The following is a 23,439-nucleotide window of genomic DNA, read 5'->3' on the forward strand; positions in this document are numbered from 1 at the left end:
TTCTTCTCAGCGATTCCCAGGCTAGCCCGCCTACGTAGTGAGACCTGGTCTCCAGACCAAAGAAAGCAGCAGTGATCTTCACAGGCTTCAGGAGCGCACGAGAAGCAGAGACCACCATTGTCGGGGTCCCCACTCCCTACTCATTAATCGATGAACACCGAGGACGGCCACGAGACAAAAGACAGACGGGGTAACCGGGGCTCAAGGAGCGGAGGTGCACCGTCCCTGCGCCCCAGCCTGCACCCTGAGACGGCCCCAGCCAGCACCTAAGAAGCAGCCAGCCCTGAGGCCGGGCGGCTAGGACGTCGTAGCCGCGCATGCGCACCACCAGGCAGCGGTTGGGGCGGGGCCAAGTTCGCGAGCCCTAGCCCTCCAGGCGGTTGAAGTCCCGCCCATACGCGCAGGCGCACGGCGAGTTCTGTCCTCCCGCTCAGCTTCTAGTGCCCGGGCGCGGTTGGCTGCTTTCCGGAGGAGCGCGCGCGACTGCGCCGGCGTCGGGCTCGCGCACGCGCACCTGTGCCGGCGTCGGGCTCGCGCACGCGCACCGCGGCAGCGGCGGCAGCGGCGGCGGTTCCTGTCCAGGGGCCTGAGAGCGGCGGTGGGCTTTGAGGCGAGCGGCTGCGCGGAGGGGCGCGGCGGCGGCGGCGGCGACTCAGCGCTTGGAGCCAGCGGCTCTGCTCTGCTCTCGGAGGCGGGTTCGGAGTCTGCCCGGCTCGAGGGGCGGCGGCGGCGGCTGCTCCGGATTACGGCCTAGGCCTAGACGAAGCCTCGGGCTCGAGTGCGGCGAGGCGCCGACGAAGGGCGCGGCCCGGGCGGCAGGATGAGCGTGGAGGCGTACGGCCCCAGCTCGCAGACGCTCACCTTCTTGGACACTGAGGAAGCCGAGCTGCTCGGCGCCGACACCCAGGGTTCCGAGTTCGAGTTCACCGACTTCACCCTCCCCAGCCAGACGCAGACGCCCCCCGGCGGCCCCGGAGGCGCGGGAGGCCCGGGCGGAGCGGGCGCAGGCGGCGCGGCGGGCCAGCTCGACGCGCAAGTGAGCGGAGCGGCGCATGGCGGCGCCGGAAGCCGGGCGGGCGGGCGGGCGGGCAGGCGGGCGGGCTCGGGAGCTGCGGTACCAGGTCTCAGTTAGCCAGCACTGGGCCCCTGTGAACCTGCCCCAGGTCCAGTTAACAAGCCCCGGGGGTCGCTTCATACTCTGGCTCCTTAAAGTCCCTGTTAACTGGCCCTAGATACCCACTCTGGATAGCTGTTTAACTGCCCCAGGTGTCTCCACCTGCCTTGAGTCCTTGTAACCTGCCCTGGATCTTGGGTGCCATACCCTGGTTCCTGTTTACTTCTCCTTCCCTAGATCTCTGCTTCCACCCTCAGAAGTCCTAACTACCCATCCCAGGTCCCGTCTACCTGCCACAGGCCCTGCCACCCGCTCTAGTTTCTTGGTGCTCTGGCCCAGCTACCTGCCATCTCCTCTGATTCCCTACCTCTGTCCCAGCCACCTGCCCTGTTGCCTCCACCCATCTAGGCTGGGCAGTGACCTGCATAAATGTTCTTCTTCCTATAGCGCAGGATCTGCTCAAGCCTCAAGCCAGAGCTGCCCTCACTCCGCTTTTGGGTGTGTCTGTGGTAACCTACCCTAGTCTCTCAGGCCTGAGGTGACCTGTCCACAGTTGCTATCCTCTGGGCCCAAAGTGCCCTCCGGGGTCACCTCTTTAGCCATTCCAACCAGCCCATCCCACCCTCTCGCCATTCCATCCACCACCCCTCCAGCCAGGCTACTCCAGTTCAAGTTTGGGGGTCCCTGGAGCGGAGCAGAGCCAGGGTTTTGGCGCCTCCGGGGGAAGCAGCGCACTCGGTGGCTGATTGGGGTGGCTAGAGAGGCGATTGCCGGTTTGTTTTTCCTCTTCGGTTTGCCTGTTGCTGAAACCAGTGTTATGTAACTCCTAGGCTCTGCTTGGAAAAGTTGGGTTTGAGTTTTGCTCCTCAGAGGCATCGACAGTGGGTATCACATGGGTGACTGTGCCTCTGGGAGGGACTTTTGTTTTGAATGACAGGCGGCATAGGCATTTCAGCTTGGGCTGGGAACTGGCCACCACCTCATCAGATGGCTCTCCCTATGGCTGGCTTGGTGCTGGGCACCTCTGGGCTTTGTTTTTCTGTGTTCTCGGGGAGGAGCTACAGGCTGGAGCCACAGGTGTCCCTGTGCTTGGGGCTAGGGAGACACCACCAGTCCTCATCAGTGATCTCAGACCTTGTTGTTGGGGGAGGGCCTTTGAGCTGGCTGGTTGAGTCATGCCTGTGGGTAGACCACCCACTTGGGCTCATTTTCAGCCCTAATAGAAGGAGAGGATTGACTCAGCCCCACAGCGGCATCTGCATTGGCACAGGTGTATGCTGTTTCTCGCTGTTTACCTTTGGTGTGGGGAGGTGGGGAGAGAACAGGAGTGAGGTGGCCCTGAAGGCCAGGCCTTCTGTCACTTCCCCCGCTGGGCAGCTGTGTAGACCGACCTTCCTTTCAGCCTCATCTATCTGGAGAGGGGAGAGATGTGTGGGGTCACCCACCATGCAGCAGGCTGTGATGGCGCAGCTGGAAGACCAGGAGTGTGTGTGTGGGGGGGGGGGGGGGGCTGCTTCATCTGCAGGTCTTTGAGCTGCAGCTGAAGTGCAGCAGCAGACTTGTGCCTGTGCTCACATGGATGTACCCTGCTCTGCCAGTTGAGATTGTAGATTGAGCCGTGAGCTTCCACCCGCCTGTGGCCTCTCTTAACATCAAATCGGCGTCTGGGAAGGGAGGGAACGCCTTCCATCTTGTTTTAGGAGGCCCTGCATCTGTGGGCAGAAAGTGAACAGAGTTGGAAAGTGGAAAAAGTCCTCCCTTGCACACCTAGTGGGCTTAGCCACCAGAAACATTGATTTATTTTCCCTTACTCATCTTTCAAGGTGGATTTGGGGCTTTGGTCAGGGGCTCCTAGGAGGCTGGGCCACCCACCCAGTAGGTTGAGCTTTTCCTGTTGGTCCAGTGGTGGTCCTCCCCAGCTTTACTGAAGCAGGGTCATGGACCCTTTCTGTTGCTGTATAGATGGCATGGTGTGGTGGTCCCGTGTCTGTCGTTTTTGTGGCTTATTCCTTTGGAGTGCAGACAGAACCCGGGCCCTGTCTGTGCTGGGCAGACACTCAACTGTTGTTCACCAGCTCTGTGCCTGGCTCTTCAGTTGCTGTCATGACCTCAGAGTACATCCATGTGCTGGCATGTGTTGTGTCCTTTTTGTGACTGAATGACTTCGCTGCACAGACCCATCCCTGCTGACTTTTCTGCTGAGGGTTAGCACCTGTGGGAGGTGTTCTGGGGGAAGAAGCTTGTCCTGGAGTTCCATGTTCCCACTGCTTGAGGGGTTGTAGGGGCTGCTGCCCAGTGTATGGCTCTGTATGCTGGCTCGGTGGGGATTTGACTCTGAAGTCTAGAGGTAGAGGACTGTTGGGCCAGTGTTAGAGAACCCCCATTTCTAGTGTGAAAGGCCCCAGTGTTCGACAGAACCCTGAGGTCCAGATGGAATGGGCTGGCACTGTCCTGCAGAGTCTCTGAGATAGGCCAGGCTTCTTATTTTCTGGTTCTTGACGCATCCAGGTCCCTATTTCCTCTGTGAGGACCAAAAGGGAATTTCAGATATCTGTCGTTTGTGCTGGCTGGTGGGGAAGACTCCTGGGTTGCTCACCTCCTGAGCACCACTATTGCCCTTCTTTCTAACAGTGAAATCTGGTGGAAACAGGACCAGTGGAGGGTCAGGGGGTGTGGGCACCTGTCAGGATAAGAGCTAGCATGGAGGAGCTGCAGGAGGAGGGTGAGTGCGCTGGCTCCTTTGTTGTGATGTGATGGGTCTTTGGGGACCTGTCCCCACTGTCACATGCTTAGCAGCACACAGACCTTCCGTCGTAAGTGAAATGGTGAAAATGAAAATGCTAGGAGACAGATGCCACTGTGTTCCCGTACTGGTGACCTGGGGGGTTAGTGGCTCTAGGTACCACCTGGGACTCTGGTGTGCTGCTGTGGATCCTCCAGTACCTACCACCTCCTGGTGAACCAGCAGGGTGCAGGTGTCGTGTCTACACAGGTCTGGATGATGATAACGTGCAGAGAAAAGTGGCCTACAGGCCGCTGGCTCGATGTCCTCAGCTGCCCTTGAAGTGGGATCGGTTCAGGGAGGGACATCACTGTCTGGGGACAGTGCTGCTCGAGCTCTGGGACTCTTGCACTCCATCCAGGCCTGGTCGCAGGACACAGGGCCAGCTTGCTTGTCCTCTTCTCAGGGAACTTCCATCCTGCCCAGCTTCACTGTCCATGGGTGGCTCCTTAGCCTAGTGGGCCACATCACACCTGCTACTGCCAGAGCTGAAGACTTGAGTCCAGCCTCCGCAGTGTCCCACTGCGGGTGGAAATCTGTCTTATTTAGCTTCTTTACCTAGTCTGTCTGCCAGGGGAGATGTGAGCTAACCCGGACAGCCCCTTTGTGCCTCTGAGAGGCCCTCGGATGCTGGGGCAGCAGTCTTCAGAGGCTGCAGCCACCGTGGCTCTTGGCGCTCTAGTTCTCCTCTAGACAACACCTGCACCACAATGCCCACTAGCCAGTAGTCACACGTGAGGCAGATGGGAACCCCGAGGCCCTCGCCATGCTCCTGGCTGGGACTGGCACCCCCTCTGCACCTCAGGTGTCTTCTGTGCACCACATGACCTCGTGACAGCTTGTGGCCTGGCTTCTACCCTTAGCCCCAAAGGCGCCTTTCTTTCCTCCTGTATGGAGGACTGACTGGTGGAGGAAGGCCCGGCCAGCTGCTCATGGTGCCCACTCAGCACTGTGAGGATGGTGGCAGTCAGGGAGACCTGAGTGCTTGTGGAAGCCTTTGGGGGCACTGGCCTCTAAGCTGGGTGAGAGAGAGCATGGCCTAGAGGTGGTAGGGGCTGTGGGCACTCTGATCTGCCCTAGGCAGAAAGGCCTGAGTAGGGCGAAGCAGAGGACTGGCAGAAGGTGAAGCAGGGGATGCCATGGCCATGCTGTGTGCTGTGTGCATGCCTCTGGACATGTGTACATGGTCTCTGAATGACCAGGGCACTGGAGCCCTCTCCTCAGAGACGGCCAAGTAACCCTGCCCTTTGGTCTAGTGAGAGAAAAGGCCCCTAGAGTCTAGGTGTTGATTGGTGGCCCACGGTGTGAAGAGTTTGGTCACTGAGGTGGGATGTTTTATGGTTTGGGACAGTCTGCTCCAGCTCTGTCCAGCCTTGTCCTGGTGGGCAGCATGCCTGCAGCACTGGTGCTTCCTCAGGACGCAAGGGTGCTTTGAGAGAGGTGTGCGGCTCCCCGGGGTGCTAGGCTGCACCGTCACCCAGGATGGGCTCTTTCTGGCTGTGGTGACCCGTACATGTGCTTTTTTGCTACCTGTGTGGTCCCATCCTTGTGTGCCTGTGAGGGATAGGTGAGCTCATACCACACAGAATAAAGGTCAAAGGCCACAGGATGGGGAAAGGGGGACTTCTTGCTGAGCCAGACCCAGCGGGGTCACCCTCTTTGTAGGTCAAAAAGGTATGACTCAGCTTGGGTCCAAACTAAGGTTAAGGAAGTTCAGAGCCTCACAGGTCAGGAGCAGCCCCAGCTGGGTCTTGATCCAGACACTAACTAAGCCCTGTTCTCCTGAGGCTGGAAAGGCCAGCTGAAGGGATGTGGCTGTTCTGTAGGTTTGGGGGAGGGGTACCCCGGGCTATGGAGCTCCCACTCATCTCCTGCTTAGGGCCTGGAAGAACAAGAGATGACTCACTTTACATCCCAGCATTTGTGTTTTGGAGGGCAGAAGTGGATTTGGCTAAGACTCTTGGGGCCTCCTGGAGGGCAGGCTCTCTTCAGGGGTGGGGCTTCTGCAAGGAGCAGGCCAAACAGCAGCCCTGGGGCCAGATATGGATTCAACGCTGCCCTGGCAGGTGCTCTGCACCTCGAGGCATTTAGCCAGATTAGCTGAGGCTGAGGGCAGTATAGGCCAACCAAGGCCCTGGGGCACCAGCCAGCAGACTTAAGTGGGGTGATGCCCGTGAGTCCTGCAGCACACCTCTAGTCTGAGGTCACAGCACCACACAGTGGAGACTTTGTACAAGTTTCTTCTGGAAGCAGAGTTCCTTTCTGCACTGCTCTGTTCCAAGGTCTGAGTTCTGTGTGGCTTGTAGGAATCAGTCTTCAGGAAGGTGACCCTTGTAGGTTTAATTCACTTGACAGCTTCAGGGTGAGCCTAAGTGTTGTGTTAGAGCACTTTCTCCTGGAGTGGGGCCTGAGACACCCAGCAGCCCTGCCTGGGGCCTTGAGTTGGCTGGGGAACCTACGGCATGCCTTTGGGTCTGCTGAGTTGGCAGTGTGCCCTGGCCCTCCTCATGGGGCAAGGGCTTACAGCCCTGTGCTGGCCAAGGCAATAGTGTTCATGCAGCCTTATTGCGTTGCCTGCTGTGGGGTCTGTCCCTGCTCTGTGCCAGGTGCCATCCCTTGCTCTTAGCTCATTCTGTTACCATCTGGGACCAGATGCACCTCTGAGAGTGTGAGATGTTTGTCCTCAACAGTCACAGAATGTGTAGAAGTGGCCAGTCCGTTGCTAGGCTCTGCAGCGAGTCTGGAATCTTCTTTCCAGCCTGGCCTTTGTGGGAGTGCTGGAGAATGTTCCTTGTATTTGTCTTGTATTGCCTCTCGGGATGACCAGGGCTTCCTGTCCGTAGCTTGCATGAGGGACCTAAGCACAGTGCTGTTAGGACATCGGTGCCCTGGTGGTGTCCCACAACTGACTGCTCCACATGCAGAAAAGATAGTTCCCTCTTTCCTTTTGAAAACTTTATTTTTGAGAGAGGATCTCACTGTGGCACTCTGACTAGCCTGGAACTCTGTAGATGCAGCTGGCCTTGGACTTGAAGAGATCTGCTTCTCTCTCCCTCCTATACCACTACAGTTGGCCTGGAAAAGCTGTTCTTGACACGAATCTGTGGCTGCCACGCAGCTCAGCAGTGTGTGCCCACCCAGAAGTCTTAGTACTCCGTCCATCCCAGCACCCCGGGAGCAAATAAGAACCACCGCCCCTGTCACTAGACAGCTTCCCTAAAGGAATAAGAGGCTGAGTCAGGGGCTGGGGAGAGAGCTCTGCAGTTGAAAGCACCGGCTGCTCCCCGGCACTCATGTGGCAGCTCACACCTGTTGTTTGTACCTTCAAGATCTGACACCCCCACACAGACAAGCAAAAAAAAAATTATTTAAAAAGCTGAGTCAGGACCACTGAGACATCAACCTCCTTCCCATCCCTGTGATGCAGCCCAGCCTCTGTGCACAGTGGGGACCATCTGTCAAAATTCCAGGCCAGGCACCACATGGAGTGGGGATTGGGGGGCTCAGACACATGGGAAAGGGGACAGATTGGCAACAGCTCATGCATGGTCACAATAGGCATCAGCTGCATGGTCATAGGGATGGTGGCTCAAGACCACCCTAGAATTCCATCTCAGCCCCGTTTGCATGGCTAGAGGACACCGTTCATGGCAGAGACAGGCAGAAATTGGAGCTCTTGTGCTCGTGGGGGGAATGGAAAATGATGTGACCTGGGGAGAATTGGTGGCTCCTCGGAGCAGCAGGTATGATGGTGTGTGGGCAGGAGAATTGAGACGTAGCCTTGGACTCTGTAGTAGCCATAGTCACAGCAGTCATGACAGACTCCTAGTCCTGCTTCACTGCTTTTCAGGCCTGTATGACCGACCACCAGAGTCACCCAGAGCCTGCCCCTATTAGAGCTCAGGTCCCAGGTAGGCTCTGAGCTCTTCTGTGTGTCAGCCCATGGAGCCCACAAAGTATTGAGGTGCAAGTCCCTGCCAAAGAGTGTGAGCAGATCTGTTGCCTGCCTGTGCTTCAGCGCGCGGCCAGCCTCCCGGAAGCTGATGTGGCACTGGGTCACTGTGCTCTTCAGTTTTGCCAGCCTGGAGCTCAGAGACGGTGACAATGGACTTCACAGGAGGTTTTGTCTAGCATGGCTGGGTTTTGAGTAAGGTGGGGGTCCCAAGCTGGTGACTCACAGGCCGTGGCTCAGGGAAGTGAACCAGGCAGGTTCTGTCAGAGCCCCACTTACAGGCGCTCCCTAGTATTCTAGCACACAAAGTTCATACTGGTCGTGGCTCTGGAGAAGTGGGTGTTGAGTGGCCATCGTGGGACAGGCATGTCACAGGGTGAGAATGCTACTGACATGCTCACTTAAAAGCAGCCCTGACGGCCGGGCGGTGGTGGCGCACGCCTTTAATCCCAGTACTCGGGAGGCAGAGCCAGGCAGATCTCTGTGAGTTCAAGACCAGCCTGGTCTACAGAGCGAGATCCAGGTCAGGCACCAAAACTATACAGAGAAACCCTGTCTTGAAAAAACAAAAAAACAAAACAAAACAAAAAACAAAGCAGCCCTGATCCAGCCCATCCTGGAACCTGTGGTAATCCTGCCTCCACACCTGGCCTGCTCTGGGTTTTTTGTCACAGTTTTTTTTTTTTTTTTTGGTTTTTCGAGACAGGGTTTCTCTGTGTAGCTTTGCGCCTTTCCTGGAACTCGCTTTGTAGACCAGGCTGGCCTCGAACTCACAGAGATCCGCCTGCCTCTGCCTCCCAAGTGCTGGGATTAAAGGCGTGCGCCACCACCGCCCGGCTTTTGTCACAGTTTTAAAGGGTTTCTTTGTAATGACATACATTATAAAGGGCCAGGGCTGGAGAGAGCGCTGGGAGAGCTCCTGCCACACACAGGAGGCCCTGGCTCTGTCCCTTGTGCTGAGGAAGATGAGTCTAGAAGTTACTCTGGGTCTTCTTGTCTAAAAATGCGTGTAGACCACAGAGCACACTCCCCATGCCTACCCCTGGAGTCAGTATAGACATGGGGTGACTGCGGCCTGGCTGAGCACACACAGACACATGCCCAGCCATAGAAGTGCCTCTTGCTGGTGTTGGGAATTGCCCCCGGGATCCTGGCCTTTCATGGGCACCCTGTCTTTAGGGTCTGAGAAGTGACTAGTAAATACCTGCATGTGGCTTCATCCACAAGCATCAGCTGGGAGGTGGCTGAAGGTGGGAACCTGGTGCTGAACCACGTGACTGATGGGTTGATCAGGACGTGTCTGTTTCTACCTCTTGGGTCTGAGTCCTGGTGCTTGGACTGGTGGCTTTGCTACTTCTGGGTCTTTGGAGACACCCAGCTGCCTGGCCACCTGGTGGCTAATTGCTGGGGAAAGGGGCTGGTGCTCTGGGGCTGAGGTTCCTGGGGTGATGATGGAGCTATGCCCCCTCAGGCCAGCCAAAGCAGCAGGTCTCGGTGGGACTTTAGTGCAGATGTCCTGTGCCATGACCTGGAGGCCCTCCCTGGTGGTGTGTCCCTCTCCATAAGGCACAAACTGGGCATGGATGTCTGGTTTCTGTCTCAGCCTGCAGCACCTCCATGGTAGTTTAACTGAGGCTTCTGCCTTCATGGTACACAGCTATTCCTAGGGTGTGTGTAAAGGGTTTGGAAAGGTTAGTTGTCTTACTCCTGCGTACTTCATCTGTGGGGATAGTTTCTCTTGGCTGCTTAGCTGTGCGCTCCATGGCCAGGTGGGGTCAGACTCAGTGGGACACCACGCTGTCAGCCAGCTCTGGCACCCTGGGGCTGCCTTGGTGACCCCTGTGTTCTGCTGTAGGTTGGACCAGAGGGCATCTTGCAGAATGGGGCTGTGGATGACAGTGTGGCCAAGACCAGCCAACTGCTGGCTGAGCTGAACTTTGAAGAAGATGAAGAAGACACATACTACACCAAGGACCTCCCAGTCCACGCCTGCAGGTAGGTCACGAGGTGGCTCCAGAGTCTCTGTTGCTTGTCGGGACCCTGGGCTCAGTGCCCGACACCCTGAATTCATGTAGCTCTGACGGGTTCCCCTGCACTACCCGTCCTCCTTGGTTGTTAGGAGCTAGAGAGGAGCCACAGGGAGCCTGAAGAGCCGCTCTAAAAGGTGGGGCATGGACAGTCTGGCCTGTGTCCTGGTCAACTACGGTCCTCAGCTCCATCAGAGGCACACAAAGGAGTTAAGGCTTAAAGAGTTGGCCTGTCTTGGCTGCACACACCCAGCTCGGCTTGTCCGTCCCCAAGGCCAGAGCTGGTGTCCCCACTGGGTCTTTTGCAGCCACCTGCTACCCTCTGCAGGACAAGTTTGGCCTCGCTGCCCCACAGACCTACCACCTTCATTACTCATGGCTCTCCTGATTGACAAGTGCTCCCAGAGCCACAGGCAGGCTGAGCTGGGCGCCCTAGTCCTCCTTAGACCACGTTAGACTAGAGAGCCAGTGATAGCATGTTCTGGTTGGACAGTTCCTGCCCCTGCCTGCCCAGTGCACAGCAGAGCTATGGGGAGTTAGGGAGAACCAGTGATTTAGGGTGCGTGGGGCACCTCATAGCACCACCAGCCTCTGAGCTGGGCCTGAGGCTTCGCTGGGCCCACAGTGCCTTCTGCCGGAGTCAGGTGCTCCCCTGACCACAGCCTTGTTCCTAACCTGCAGGCTGAGGAGAGGGGCCGGGACCGCCTTGGCCGGTGCTGCCTGGCGTCTGCGTCGCCCTCACTCTGCCGTGTCAGTGGAGGTGACTTTGTTACTTGACTTGCTGGGGTCGAGTTTGTGTTTAATGGAAACCAGAAGCTCTGTAAGAGGCAGGATTTACCCCAGAGGCTGTGGGCCAGCGCTGACTGTGGGTTTGGACTTTTCCAGTTACTGCGGAATCCATGATCCTGCCTGCGTGGTTTACTGCAATACCAGCAAGAAGTGGTTCTGCAACGGCCGAGGAAATACTTCTGGCAGGTAGCTGACAGCCATGCATGTGTGTTTAATCAGTGGTGCTTGGGTGCTGGGAGCTAGGATGACGTTGGAGTGAGGCGTGGAGTGAAATGGCGCTGGTGAACCTGGGCTCCCCCTCTGCCTGGTGTAACTTGAAACAGATGGTGGCGTGTGAACGCCTCGGCATGTTTACCCTTGATTGATTCTCTGGCTTGCTCATTATGCGAGGAGTTTGGCTTAATTTCGTTCTCAGTGTGCGCCTGTCTCTCGTGAGATGAGGCTGGCATGGCCTGCTTGTCCTCGTTCCTGGGAGGCCATGGGCATCCAGCTGGCCCACCTCACTTGATTGTCTTGGGAGAATGGTTCCAGACCCCAAGTCGTATCGTTACATCCTGGTGCTGCTGCTGAGCCCCACTCCATGCTGGCTTTCCGTGATGGTGTCAGGGTCCTCCCATTGCCAGCAGGGGAGAAGCAGAGCTGAGTCTGGTGTGCCTGTGCCTCACTACCAGCAGCGGTCTGTATCTCAGGACATTTTTTAGAAAGAATGCCACAGAGACTTGTAGATGCCAGGTCTGCAGAAGGGTCAGGAGCAGTGAGGCAGGGGCCAGCATTTTTAAATGGTCTCATAGTCACCTTCAGGGATCAGCACGTCCCATTCTCAGAAGGTTCTAGATAGCTGAAGTGTTGCTCTGTTGGCATCAGCTCCTTCTGTGCAGAAGAAGCAATAGAATAAAGCTCGCCGTAGGCAGGAGGAAGGCCTGTCCTGGATTGGGATGGGGAAATTGGCCACTTGAAACAAGGCATCCAGTGACCACTGTTTAGGAGGAGTCAGGTCTGCAAAGCTGGATGACCACCAGAGGACTCTGGTGAAGGTTGTCATGGGGTCGTGCTAGTGTCTCCTATGACAGTCAGGAAGAGCTGGCAGAGCCCGTGGGCCACCCTTGAGGTAGGCCATGTCCTCCTATATGGAAGGCATGGGAGCTGTGCTCCTCAGAGCAGCCTCTTGCTGCAGAGACTGTGCACGGGAGAAAAGGGCCTCCTGGGGGTGCCATGCTGTGCCCGCCTACTCGACTGTTAGAGGGATTAGGACCATGAACTGGGGCTAAAGAAAACGGGAGTGGGGGACATGGCGGGATTGTGTGAGACGGTGAACGATTTCTGCAGGCAGATGGGGTGAGGCAAGGCTGTGGCTCCCGGGTGCATAGGCCTGAGGTATGACTACCTGTGCTAAAGAACCATGAACAGTACCCAGAGCGTTCCTTGGGGCTACAGAACTGGAAGTGGTGAAGAGCCAGGCTTGGGTGTTAACTGCCAATGGTTTCCTGGTCCCAGCCACATTGTAAATCACCTGGTGAGGGCAAAGTGCAAGGAGGTGACGCTGCATAAGGACGGGCCGCTGGGCGAGACAGTGCTGGAGTGCTACAACTGCGGCTGCCGCAACGTCTTCCTGCTGGGCTTCATCCCTGCGAAGGCCGACTCGGTGGTGGTGCTGCTGTGCAGGTGAGCTGCCCACATGGGGCGGCGGGGGGCGGACTGCTGGGACCCAAGGGGCTCTTGTGTGTATTCCGGTCAAATTGGAAAACCAAGTCTGGCTTTTAATTCCGGCACTGGGGAGGCAGAGGCAGGAGGATCTTGAATTCAAGGCCAGCCTGGTCTACATAGAGAATCCAGGACCAGCCAGGGCTATGTAGATGAGACACTGTCTCCAAAAACCGAAAAAAGGAAGGAAGCAAGCAAGTCTGCTGTGAGCTGGGGCCAGAGCTGAAGTGCGCGGATGCTGCTGGCTCCAGGCTAGTCAGAGGCTTCCTGGGCCAGGTCCCAACCCGCTCTCCTGCCCCACCCCTGCACAGGCAGCCCTGTGCCAGCCAGAGCAGCCTGAAGGACATCAACTGGGACAGCTCCCAGTGGCAGCCCCTGATCCAGGACCGGTGCTTCCTGTCATGGCTGGTCAAGATTCCCTCGGAGCAGGAGCAGCTTCGGGCACGGCAGATCACGGCACAGCAGATCAACAAGCTGGAGGAGCTTGTGGAAGGTGAGCTGTCCTGCAGAGACACTAGCCCAACACAGCCAGCCTGACACACACGGGGGCCTGTGGGGCTGTGGGGTCTTTGTATGCTGGCTGAAGGGGACAGAGCAGACGGTCTGAGTCGTTGGTTTAGGTTGTCATGAGATTCCTGTTTCAGAGAGCACCTGTCCCTGTCTCAGGACGAGTCAGGGCTCCAGGTCAGGTATGGGGCTCTGGCCCCTGCCTTCCCTAGGCCCTGCTGGGGCTAGCTTCAGGCTCTTACCTTGTTCACATCTCGTTAGGGATGTCAGTTGAGCACCTTTGACCAGGAATCCTAAGTAGTGTGGGACAAAAGCGTTGTGAGCCTTGTCCATCTCAGTCTGCACCTGGTGGCCAGGTTCCAGTTATCTGGTGTGCCTAGACTCTGTCCTGTCTCAACAGTGGGGCTTATTGAAGGCAGTGGGTCCCAGGGGAGGCATGAGGGTGCAGGATACAGGAGATGGATCCAGCTCACTGGAGGAAGTCCAGGACTCTACGAGCCCTTGGTTGTGGGCCTGTGTGTTGTGCTGGGCGCTGGGGATGCTCTCTCCAGGTTTCTTGGGATCAGAATGCTGCCAGACATGCCCACAACCATCAGGACAATAGGTTTAAGCACAGGCTCACAGCACAGTGGCCACACTCCACCCATGAGGGTTTGTGCCAAGAGGCCATGCAAGCCTTGGGTTCCTTCCGAGCTCTTGATCGCTGGCTATGGGTTAAACAGGGTGAGCACAGTGCTATTCTCGGCCATAGGAAAACCCTTCGGCTACCCTGGAGGACCTGGAGAAGCCAGGTGTGGATGAGGAGCCACAGCATGTGCTCTTGCGGTATGAGGATGCTTACCAGTACCAGAACATCTTCGGGCCCCTGGTCAAGCTAGAGGCTGACTACGACAAGAAACTGAAGGAGTCACAGGTGACGTGGTGCAGCATGTAGGCTGGGTCTCTAGCAAAGCGTCTCCTGAGGGCTCGAACCTGGACGGAACCGGGCACGTAAACGGCCTTAGGCCAGGGCTCTGGGCATTTTGAAAGAAGGCCTAAAGTGTTTCTTGGTTTTAAAATCAGAGAGAACCCCTTGTGTCTGGTTAACAGCTTTGTCTGCAGCTCCAGCAACATTTCTGGGAGGTGGGCCCCGTGCCACCGGTCCCCCAAGCACCTTCCTTTTCGGGTCTGCTGAGGCTCTCTGCAAAGCCTGCGGCTGGGACTGGCTTAGGCAGTAGGTGTTGGGGCATCCTTGTTGCTTCTTTCCCAGATGTTGGCGTTCCTGGCCCTGGGTGCTGTGCACTGCACTCCAGAGGCTGCACAGCACAGGCATGGCCTTCCTGGAGGCCCCTGCCTGTGGGGAGCCCAGCCCGTGAGTGGGTGGAGGGCTAACCAGGCCCCTGTTTCTCGTATGTTCAGACTCAAGATAACATCACAGTCAGGTGGGACCTGGGCCTTAACAAGAAGAGAATCGCCTTCTTCACTTTGCCCAAGACTGACTCTGGTAATGAGGATTTAGTCATAATTTGGGTTAAGAGGTGATTTTAAGTTTTAAAATATTTGTGACCATAAGTAGCATAAAATTCCTAGTCCCCTGTATCATGTCCTTATGTGAACTCTGTATGGTGGAGGCCATGGCCCTCTGGAAAGTGCTAACTCTGCTGCTCCTTTCTGCAAGATATGCGGCTCATGCAGGGGTGACGAGATCTGTCTGCGGTACAAAGGGGACCTAGCACCCCTGTGGAAGGGGATTGGCCACGTCATCAAGGTCCCTGATAGTATCCTTTGCCATATCAGTTGGGAGGATGGGTGCCATGACAGGACCCTGGCTGTCGATCCCTTCCTGTCTTCCCTCTGTGGGTATGCACGTGTTGGCACCATACATGTCTTGGCTAGAAGCTGCCCCGCCCCAGTGCTGTTGTTGTTGCATGCTCATGTACATGTCTGTGTGCAGCAGCCTGGGGTCGGACTACAGCAGTCCCCTGGGTGGACACCAAGGGGAACTGGTCTAGTGATGGATGGAGTGTCACTCAGGAGGACCAGAAGCCAGTGGCCCTGTAGAGGGTAGCGGCTTTGAGCAGGAAGCAGACTTAACTCAGCGGCCAGATTACGGTGATGAGATTGCTATTGAGCTCCGCAGCAGCGGTGGGCGCACCTGTGGAGGTGACCCACAACTTCCAGGTGGATTTTGTGTGGAAGTCGACCTCTTTTGATCGGTTCGTCTGCCTATGCCCCAGGGTGCTAGGGCCGTGGGGACCCCTCCACCTCCAGTCCCTGTGGCCCACATGGGTCCTACACCGGCTCTCCTTTCAGGATGCAGAGTGCGCTGAAGACCTTCGCTGTGGACGAGACCTCTGTGTCAGGATACATCTACCATAAGCTGCTGGGCCACGAGGTGGAGGATGTGGTCATCAAGTGCCAGCTGCCAAAGCGCTTCACAGCTCAGGGACTCCCCGACCTCAACCACTCTCAGGTGCCACTGGGACCCTAGGGGCAGGGCCTGTTTGGGGAGCTGTAGTGATCACAGCTTTGCTGACGCAACATCCTTGCAGGTGTATGCTGTGAAGACCGTGCTGCAGAGACCACTCAGCCTCATCCAGGGCCCTCCAGGCACAGGCAAGACTGTGACGTCTGCCACTATTGTCTACCACCTTGCTCGGCAGGGCAATGGGTAGGTGCTCAACAGTAATAGCCCTGTGAGTGGGAAGTGGCAGTGTCTGGTGGGCTGTTGCAGCTCTGCTAGGGCCACAGAGAAAATACATGCAGTGTGCAGGTGCCTTGTGTGTCCCACAACCACAGGCCTGCCTCACATGAAGGAGAGGGTGCTGGCGGCTGGTAGGCGGTGGGAACCTTTACTTGTTCTGCCTTGGCATGGCTGTGCATGCTGGAATCAGAGCGGTGCAGCTCTGCTGTGGGCCCTTGCTGAGCCTCCCTGGGGAATGCTGACAGCCCACTCCACTCTCCTCCGCAGGCCTGTGTTGGTCTGTGCCCCAAGTAACATCGCTGTGGACCAGCTCACAGAGAAGATCCACCAGACCGGACTGAAGGTTGTACGTCTCTGTGCCAAGAGCCGCGAGGCCATTGACTCCCCGGTGTCCTTCCTGGCTCTCCACAACCAGATCAGGAATATGGACAGGTGAGTGTCTGCTTCTGGGGCCTCAGTACAGGCTGCACTCTGCCACTGGCGCTGACTCTGCCATGTGTTCTGTAGCATGCCTGAGCTGCAGAAGCTGCAGCAGCTGAAGGATGAGACAGGGGAACTGTCGTCTGCAGATGAGAAGCGGTATCGGGCGCTCAAGCGCACAGCGGAGAGAGAGCTGCTCATGGTGAGTGTGGTGCCCGCCCAGGGACGTGGGGCCTTTTCTGTGGGCAGAGGGGCTCGAGGGACTTGTCCAAGTCAGGAGCCTGGGAGCAGTTGGAGGCCCTGCCTCCACGTCTGTGCCCGCAGTCAGGGACACACAACTGCCACTTGTCAGCCTCCCAGTTCTGGCAAACCTGGCTTCCAAAACGTGAGTCTCAGCCTTGGGGTTCCACCAGCTGGGCACTGTCCTGGAGACTGTTGGCAGACACAGAGCTGGGGATTGTGCCCAGAAGGCTGTACCACCTTGAACACTGGTGCTCTTCGTAGCCTGTGGTGCTGATGCTTGGGTGGCAGAAGGAGCGGCTTGTCCAGTTGGGGAACTGTGCATAGAAAGCCAGCCTGGGGCCGCACGGCACAGACCCTGGCAGGATACGTGCACATGTGCACACAGGTGTGTCTACACACATACACTTGCTGAGCGGGTGTAGAGCAGGGCCCTCCAGGTCTCATCCTAAGCCAACTGGCATGGTGAGGTAGACTGTGACTGTGCCCTGATGCCTGTGCCTTCCCCAGAATGCAGATGTCATCTGCTGCACTTGTGTGGGTGCTGGTGACCCAAGACTGGCCAAGATGCAGTTCCGTTCCATCCTCATCGATGAGAGCACACAGGCCACCGAGCCTGAGTGCATGGTGCCCGTAGTCCTTGGGGCCAAGCAGGTGGGTACCTGCCACTCGAGTGGCCCCGTGTGCCCCTGTAGTGGTGCTGGGTGATACAGGACCTGGAAGAGGTCTTTGAAGGGGGCTCAGCCCCATGTGGTCCACTGCCGCCCACACCTCCTGGTGTGTGGGCACAGTACGCGTTGAGCAGTCCCCCCGCCGCCGCCCAGGGGCGCTCATAGTCTTGCATTTAGATGGTGGAGGTGAACCTCTGTCCCTTGTGGGGGGCACTTAGGCTGCCTGGAGCCTGGGGTGTTGACTTGAGGAACTTCTTGCTACAGCTGATCCTGGTGGGTGACCACTGTCAGCTGGGCCCAGTGGTGATGTGCAAGAAGGCAGCCAAGGCCGGACTGTCACAGTCGCTCTTTGAGCGCCTGGTGGTGCTGGGCATCCGGCCCATCCGCCTGCAGGTGCAGTACCGCATGCACCCCGCCCTCAGCGCCTTCCCGTCCAACATCTTCTACGAGGGCTCATTGCAGAATGGCGTCACTGCAGGTAACAGTTGGGCTGCGGCTCGTCGGCCCTCCCTAAGGCCGCTGTCACACCAGCACCTTGGGCACAGCGTTGCTGGGCCGTGCGGGTGTTCTGCAGTATGTGGTGGCTCCCCGGTGGCCATACTGGTCTGTAAATGGGTTCCCCCGTGGCTTTTGCTTCGTCCTGGGTGGTGGGCTGAGTGCTTCACAGAGGCCCGGGACAGTCAGTCCCAGGCTGTGGCGTCCCTGTGGTTAGAACTGAATCGCCCTGACAACAGCTGCCCAGCCCTTTCCTTTGGGGTAGTGGCTGACTGAAGTGTCAACGAATCACGTGCTCAGGTGCCCAGAAGAGGGCAGGGTTTAGTTTGATAAACAGGATGAGGAGACCTGGCAGGTGGCAAGACCCTCGAGGGTCATCACAGCATAACAGGGCAGGTGAGCTGTGTGAGCCTGTCTCCTGAGGTCAGAAGCTGGTCACCTGTCACCTGGAGTGTGCTTCTGGCCCTGCCCTGATACTCTCCATGATGGTGACCCCCCTTCAGGGTCTTTGCAGTGGGAGGACCCAGGGTGCTGGGTAGTAGACAGAGCAGCCTGTGCCTTGCTGTGGTATCCGATGAGCCGTAGTTAACCCAGAAAGGCTTGGACACTGTGTCTACCCTGTCCTGCCCAGCCGCAAGCTGCTTGTGTTGTGAGTGGAAGCTGACTTCCCTCATGACTGGAACCTGCTACAGGAGGCTGATGCAGAAAGCACCCTGGACCCAGCCGTCCTCCATTAAGTCTGACAGTAAAGAGGAGTGATTTGGCCACAGGCAAGAAAAGGCCGCTGCCTCCTTTTTGCAGCATAAAGTTATTTTTCATAAAAATTTATAACATCAGCCAGGCGGTGGTGGTGCACACCTTTAATCCCAGCACTCAGGAAGCAGACAAAGGCAGGATCTCTGTGAGGTCAAGGCCAGCCAGGGCTACCTACATAGTGAGATCCCATCTCTCTCTCTCTCTCTCTCTCTCTCTCTCTCTCTCTCTCTCTCTCTCTCACTCACTCTCACTCACACACATACACACACACACACACACACACACACACACACACACACACACACACACACACACAGCTTCAGCAGTGGGTTTATTTCTCATTGAGTCAGTGTGGATTTGAATGCCTGTGTTTGATGAACTCTTGACAGGGAAGGAGCTGCTCAGAGCTGCGCTGTGTGGCCTGGCATGTGGATTCCAGCAGCCAGAGGGGGCGATGCTACTGCTCTGCTGGCCAGGCTGTACCTGCTCTGGCCTATATGGCTGCCCCAATGTGGGAGGGTTCCCCGGGTGTTTGCTGTTGTCTGCTCTCTTAACCACTCAGGTATCACAGGTGAAATGCTGGGACAGGCCTGCACATCCCTCGCTAAGCTGTGCCAAGACAGACCCTGCCTAGTGGACACCAGAGCTCCTGTGGTCCCACGGCCTGCCCCATTAGGCTACGTGTAACTCCATGGGTGGCTGTTATGCCCCAAACTCCATTGACAAGTTCAAACGACCACGCTGTGCTTCCTTGGTGCACTGGAGGCCTAGGGCAAGGTGCCTCTAGGGCCAGCTTCCTTCACTGGTGATAGGCTGTGACACGTGGGACTCTTGGGAGGAAGCTTCCCGGTATGGGATAAGCTGATGTGAGTGGATTTAGCATCTAGGGTGTGAGGATCCGCACAGTGAGCAGCCTGAAAAAAACTAGAATGGTGGCAGCCAAGCAGAAAGGGGTACAGTGTGGTACCTAGGCCAGCGGGGTACTGACAGGCCCAGGTCTGAGGAGGAGAGCAGAGATTCCTGTGCATAGACACTCGATTGTGACATGTGCAGCTCCCGGGCCCCACAGTCATGGGGGCTCTGGGTCCACTAAGGTGCAGTGGTGCAGGCTCCAGGGCTGAGAGTGTCGTCTCATGTTCCCTGGGGATGCCTTCAACAGTGCTGGCCCGGCCCCTTGGCATCCCTGCTCTGTCCCAGGCCTGTCCAGCTCAGGAGCCCTGAGGCAGGGTCACTGGCACAGTGACCCCCCTGCTGTCAGTGTGTGTGCACTTGGAGCCCCTGGGGCTCCTCAGCAGCGACGCTTCTGTCTTCCCTGACACAGCGGATCGTGTCAAGAAGGGCTTTGACTTCCAGTGGCCACAGCCTGACAAGCCCATGTTCTTCTACGTGACACAGGGCCAGGAGGAGATTGCCAGCTCGGGCACGTCCTACCTCAACAGGTGTGCAGCGGCGGCCCATGCCTGGAGCCGCCACAGCATCTCACTCCCTGGGTTGTGGTGCATGTCACAGCATGTGAGGGGCCTCAGTAAAGGGCAGGGGTGGGTGGCTGTCACGTGGCCTCCAGTGCCGCCTTGGTTGCTGGAGGTGTATCGGGCTGGGGACAGGCTGTGGGGACCCTGTCACTGACAGCCAGATGGTCTCAGGACGGAGGCAGCCAACGTGGAGAAGATAACTACAAAGCTGCTGAAGGCGGGCGCCAAGCCTGACCAGATTGGCATCATCACACCCTACGAGGGCCAGCGCTCCTACCTGGTGCAATATATGCAGTTCAGTGGCTCCCTGCACACCAAGCTCTACCAGGTACGTACTCCCCATGCCCTGCTCCTGACTTGAACCTGTCAGAAGATGCCCCGAGGGCCGAGGCTGAGTGCAGCCTCCCTGATGACCAGCGTGTACTCCACGGGACCCACATAGTGGAAGAAGAGGACTGCTGTAAGTCCTCTGTTGTCACATGCATGCTGTGGGATATATGCAAGGGCACACAGCAAATAATGCATTTTAAATGTGCCTGGAAGTGTTGAGCAGTGAGGAGAGAGCACCTGACCACACATTGCTAGCCAGCATCATGTTCAAGGCTGCCTGATATGCTGCAGGGTAGCTCCTTGAGACACAGGAAGTGCATCGGAGTAGCTTCTGGACTATGCTGAGGGCAAGAGTAGAAAGGATGTGGTGGGAAGTGGTGCCTTTAGTGTCAGCACTCTGGTGGCATGAGCAGAGTGTCAGGATGGCCAGGGCGACACAGTAAGATTTTGTCTCAAAGAGAGAGCAGCCAGGATTAAACGGGCAGGACAGCTGATGCCGCCTGGGGGACATGGTACTTGCACCCTAATGGAAGCTCAGCACAGTGTCCTGGGCATGTGGCAGATGTGGAGCTCTGGTGGTTTTGTGTTGGGGTATACCGGCGCCAAGAGTTGGCATCATGCAGCCCACGCAGTCTCAGCCTCTCTGGTGGGCGTGTGGTGTCTCCGTCACTGGGGACTTGTAGCATCTGGCTGTACTGACCTCAGTGATGCAGCTCCTGCCTCTGCAGCTGAAGGAGGGGCTGTGGCTTATGGGACACTGTCTCCTTCAGGAAGTGGAGATTGCCAGTGTGGATGCCTTCCAGGGCCGGGAGAAGGACTTCATTATCCTGTCCTGTGTGCGTGCCAACGAGCACCAGGGCATCGGGTTCCTGAATGACCCTCGGCGTCTCAATGTGGCCCTCACCAGAGCGAGGTAGGCATCTGCCCGTTCCCACCTTCCACCCTCCAGCCAGTAACTGGAAGCTCCCCGTGTCTGTCCCAGAAGTGCACTCAGACCTGACATGTCCTTGTATCTGGCACCCCTGTCCAAGAGCTGGTCGTTATGGCCTGCCTTGCTGGATCAGGAGTACGGACACAACTCCATGACCCTACAGACAGCCCACTGCAGACACTTGGAGACTGGCCTCCTTCTCTAAATTGGTTTCGGTGGCTCGGCTTTTTAAGGCCACCTCATTTGTTGACCAGCGTTGTTTGGTTCTTGGCACCCAGCTCTTGACATTCAGGGCACTAATCCTAGACACTCGAGCCAGTGGGTGTGACCCGAGCTTGCAGCGTATCTGTCCGTTGCCCGCAGATACGGCGTGATCATCGTGGGTAACCCGAAGGCACTGTCGAAGCAGCCGCTGTGGAACCACCTGCTGAGCTACTACAAGGAGCAGAAGGCACTGGTGGAAGGGCCCCTCAACAACCTGCGGGAGAGCCTCATGCAGTTCAGCAAGCCTCGCAAGCTCGTCAACACCGTCAACCCGGTGGGCCAACGGGCTGGCCCGGGCCTGGGACAGCTGGGAGCTCTTAGCCCCTCCTGCTGTTGACTGACACATTCCTCGCTCTTATGCCACCCTGCAGGGGGCCCGCTTCATGACTACAGCCATGTATGATGCCCGTGAGGCCATCATCCCTGGATCTGTCTATGACCGCAGCAGCCAGGGTAAGTCTTCCTGGCAACCACCAGTGTGTTGACCTTCCCATGTCTCAGTCTGGTCCTGTCACCCCATGGGTGGCCTCCCAGGCTCAGTTCTTGGCCTCCGCCTGGAGCTTGCCCAGTGGGTGTTTGTGGCTTCTCCAGCCAGGCCCTTGGACCCCTTCTAGGCATCCAGGCTGCTCTGGCCTTTACTAGTGGATTGTGCCATGGTCCCTCTGGTCTGGCTAGGGCCTCCTGTCTACAATAAGCTGCCTGAGTACTGCCACCCTTGTGTACCCTGAGGCAGGCCAGTGTCCACCTCAGCCAGGCTGGCCTCTGCTTTCTGGAAGCTTCTGAGTTGCCCAGAAAGCTCCCGTCATGGCCAGAGCCTCACCTACCCTCCTCTGTCAATCCTTACCCTCTAAAAACGTCCTGCGTGGCAGACGCTCAGCCTACGTCTGTTTGTCTGCTTGGCTGGCCCAGCAGCTAGTTGGCTGCAACATTGTCCGCAGGCGCCCTGCCTCTGACTCCAGGTGTCTTGCAGGCCGGCCCTCAAACATGTACTTCCAGACCCACGACCAGATTGGCATGATCAGCGCAGGTCCCAGCCATGTGGCCGCCATGAATATCCCCATTCCCTTCAACTTGGTCATGCCTCCCATGCCACCACCTGGGTACTTTGGACAGGCCAATGGGCCGGCTGCGGGTAAGTGGCTTTGTCATCGCCGTCCTGGGTTCTCACCTGAACTCCAGGCTTAGTGGGGCCTACAGTCTTCCACTGCTGTCTTCCAGGCCGGGGCACCCCAAAAAGCAAGACTGGCCGTGGAGGCCGCCAGAAAAACCGCTTCGGGCTTCCTGGGCCCAGCCAGACCACCCTTCCCAACAGCCAGGCCAGCCAGGACGTGGCCTCACAGCCCTTTTCGCAGGGTGCCCTCACACAGGGCTATGTGTCCATGAGCCAGCCCTCCCAGATGAGCCAGCCTGGCCTCTCCCAGCCGGAACTGTCCCAGGTGGGCCCTCAGCAGCATTTCGGCAGAAGGGTGGGGGAGGGGGGGCACACACGGGACCGTTGTGGGGCCTTTTGAAGGGTGAGTGACTCTGTCTGGGCTGTCACTCTGCCACCAAGGCTGTATACGGTGTGGGTTTCGTGCCATGCTTCGGGATCTGGGCACTGGGTGGGTGGGCGTCCGGCCTGCTTACTCTGGCTTTGCCTTTCAGGACAGCTACCTTGGCGATGAGTTTAAATCACAGATTGACGTGGCACTCTCGCAAGACTCCACGTACCAGGGAGAGCGGGCATACCAGCACGGCGGGGGTCACCGGGCTGTCCCAGTACTAGAAGGCAGGTGCAATGGGGTGGGGTGGGGAAGGTGCTGCTTCCGCTTGGCCCTGACCCCTCTCGCCCTGTCCTGATCACAGGTGGCGGCGGCGGAGCTAAGCTATGTGGCTTAGTCTATCAGCATCTTATTCTGGGTAATAAAAATAAAAATAAATGGATACCTGTTTTCCACTGCTAAAACTGAAGCACCACTGTGTGAGCAGCCGAGGAGAGGAGAGAGGAGGAGCGAGAGCGAGCGGAGAGCCGCCAGGGAGGACGACGGAGCGGAGCGCCGAGGAGCGGGCGCCCCCTGCGGGCGGCGAGAGGAGAGAGGCCCGCACCGCTGCAAGGCCGGCCCGGCGCCGCGCCCGCCCGCCCGCCGGAGGGGGAGGCCTCGCCAGCACCGGCCCGCTGTTCTTTTTCTTTGTTTCTCGTGATTGAGGGGCTACGTTTTAGCAGGACGAACTTCGCGTTTCTGTGCCCGAGCGGAGCGGCCAGGAGCGTCATCGCGCGGTCCCAGCGCCAAGGGGTTTCATTTAAAGAAAATACGGTGTTTAGGGT

General features: G+C 57.7%; 1 protein-coding gene across 1 annotated transcript; it reads left to right on the forward strand.

Moving 5' to 3' along the window:
- Positions 1 to 543: 543 nt before the first annotated feature.
- Positions 544 to 22,899, forward strand: Upf1 (UPF1 RNA helicase and ATPase). The gene is given in 26 exon segments (XM_052752654.1): positions 544 to 1,036; positions 9,704 to 9,843; positions 10,761 to 10,850; positions 12,159 to 12,326; positions 12,677 to 12,851; positions 13,624 to 13,785; positions 14,271 to 14,355; positions 14,530 to 14,546; positions 14,548 to 14,629; positions 14,958 to 14,995; positions 14,997 to 15,067; positions 15,165 to 15,324; positions 15,404 to 15,522; positions 15,823 to 15,987; positions 16,063 to 16,177; positions 16,726 to 16,869; positions 17,151 to 17,364; positions 19,459 to 19,576; positions 19,781 to 19,937; positions 20,710 to 20,852; positions 21,234 to 21,408; positions 21,506 to 21,587; positions 22,105 to 22,266; positions 22,353 to 22,570; positions 22,779 to 22,871; positions 22,873 to 22,899. Coding segments are annotated over 26 exon segments (3,336 nt in total). The 5' UTR covers positions 544 to 820.
- The last annotated feature ends 540 nt before the right edge of the window (positions 22,900 to 23,439 follow it).

The sequence above is a fragment of the Peromyscus californicus genome, unplaced genomic scaffold (genome assembly GCF_007827085.1).
Source record: "Peromyscus californicus insignis strain IS unplaced genomic scaffold, ASM782708v3 Scaffold_23__1_contigs__length_62951481, whole genome shotgun sequence".
NCBI classification, from domain to species: Eukaryota; Metazoa; Chordata; class Mammalia; order Rodentia; family Cricetidae; genus Peromyscus; species Peromyscus californicus.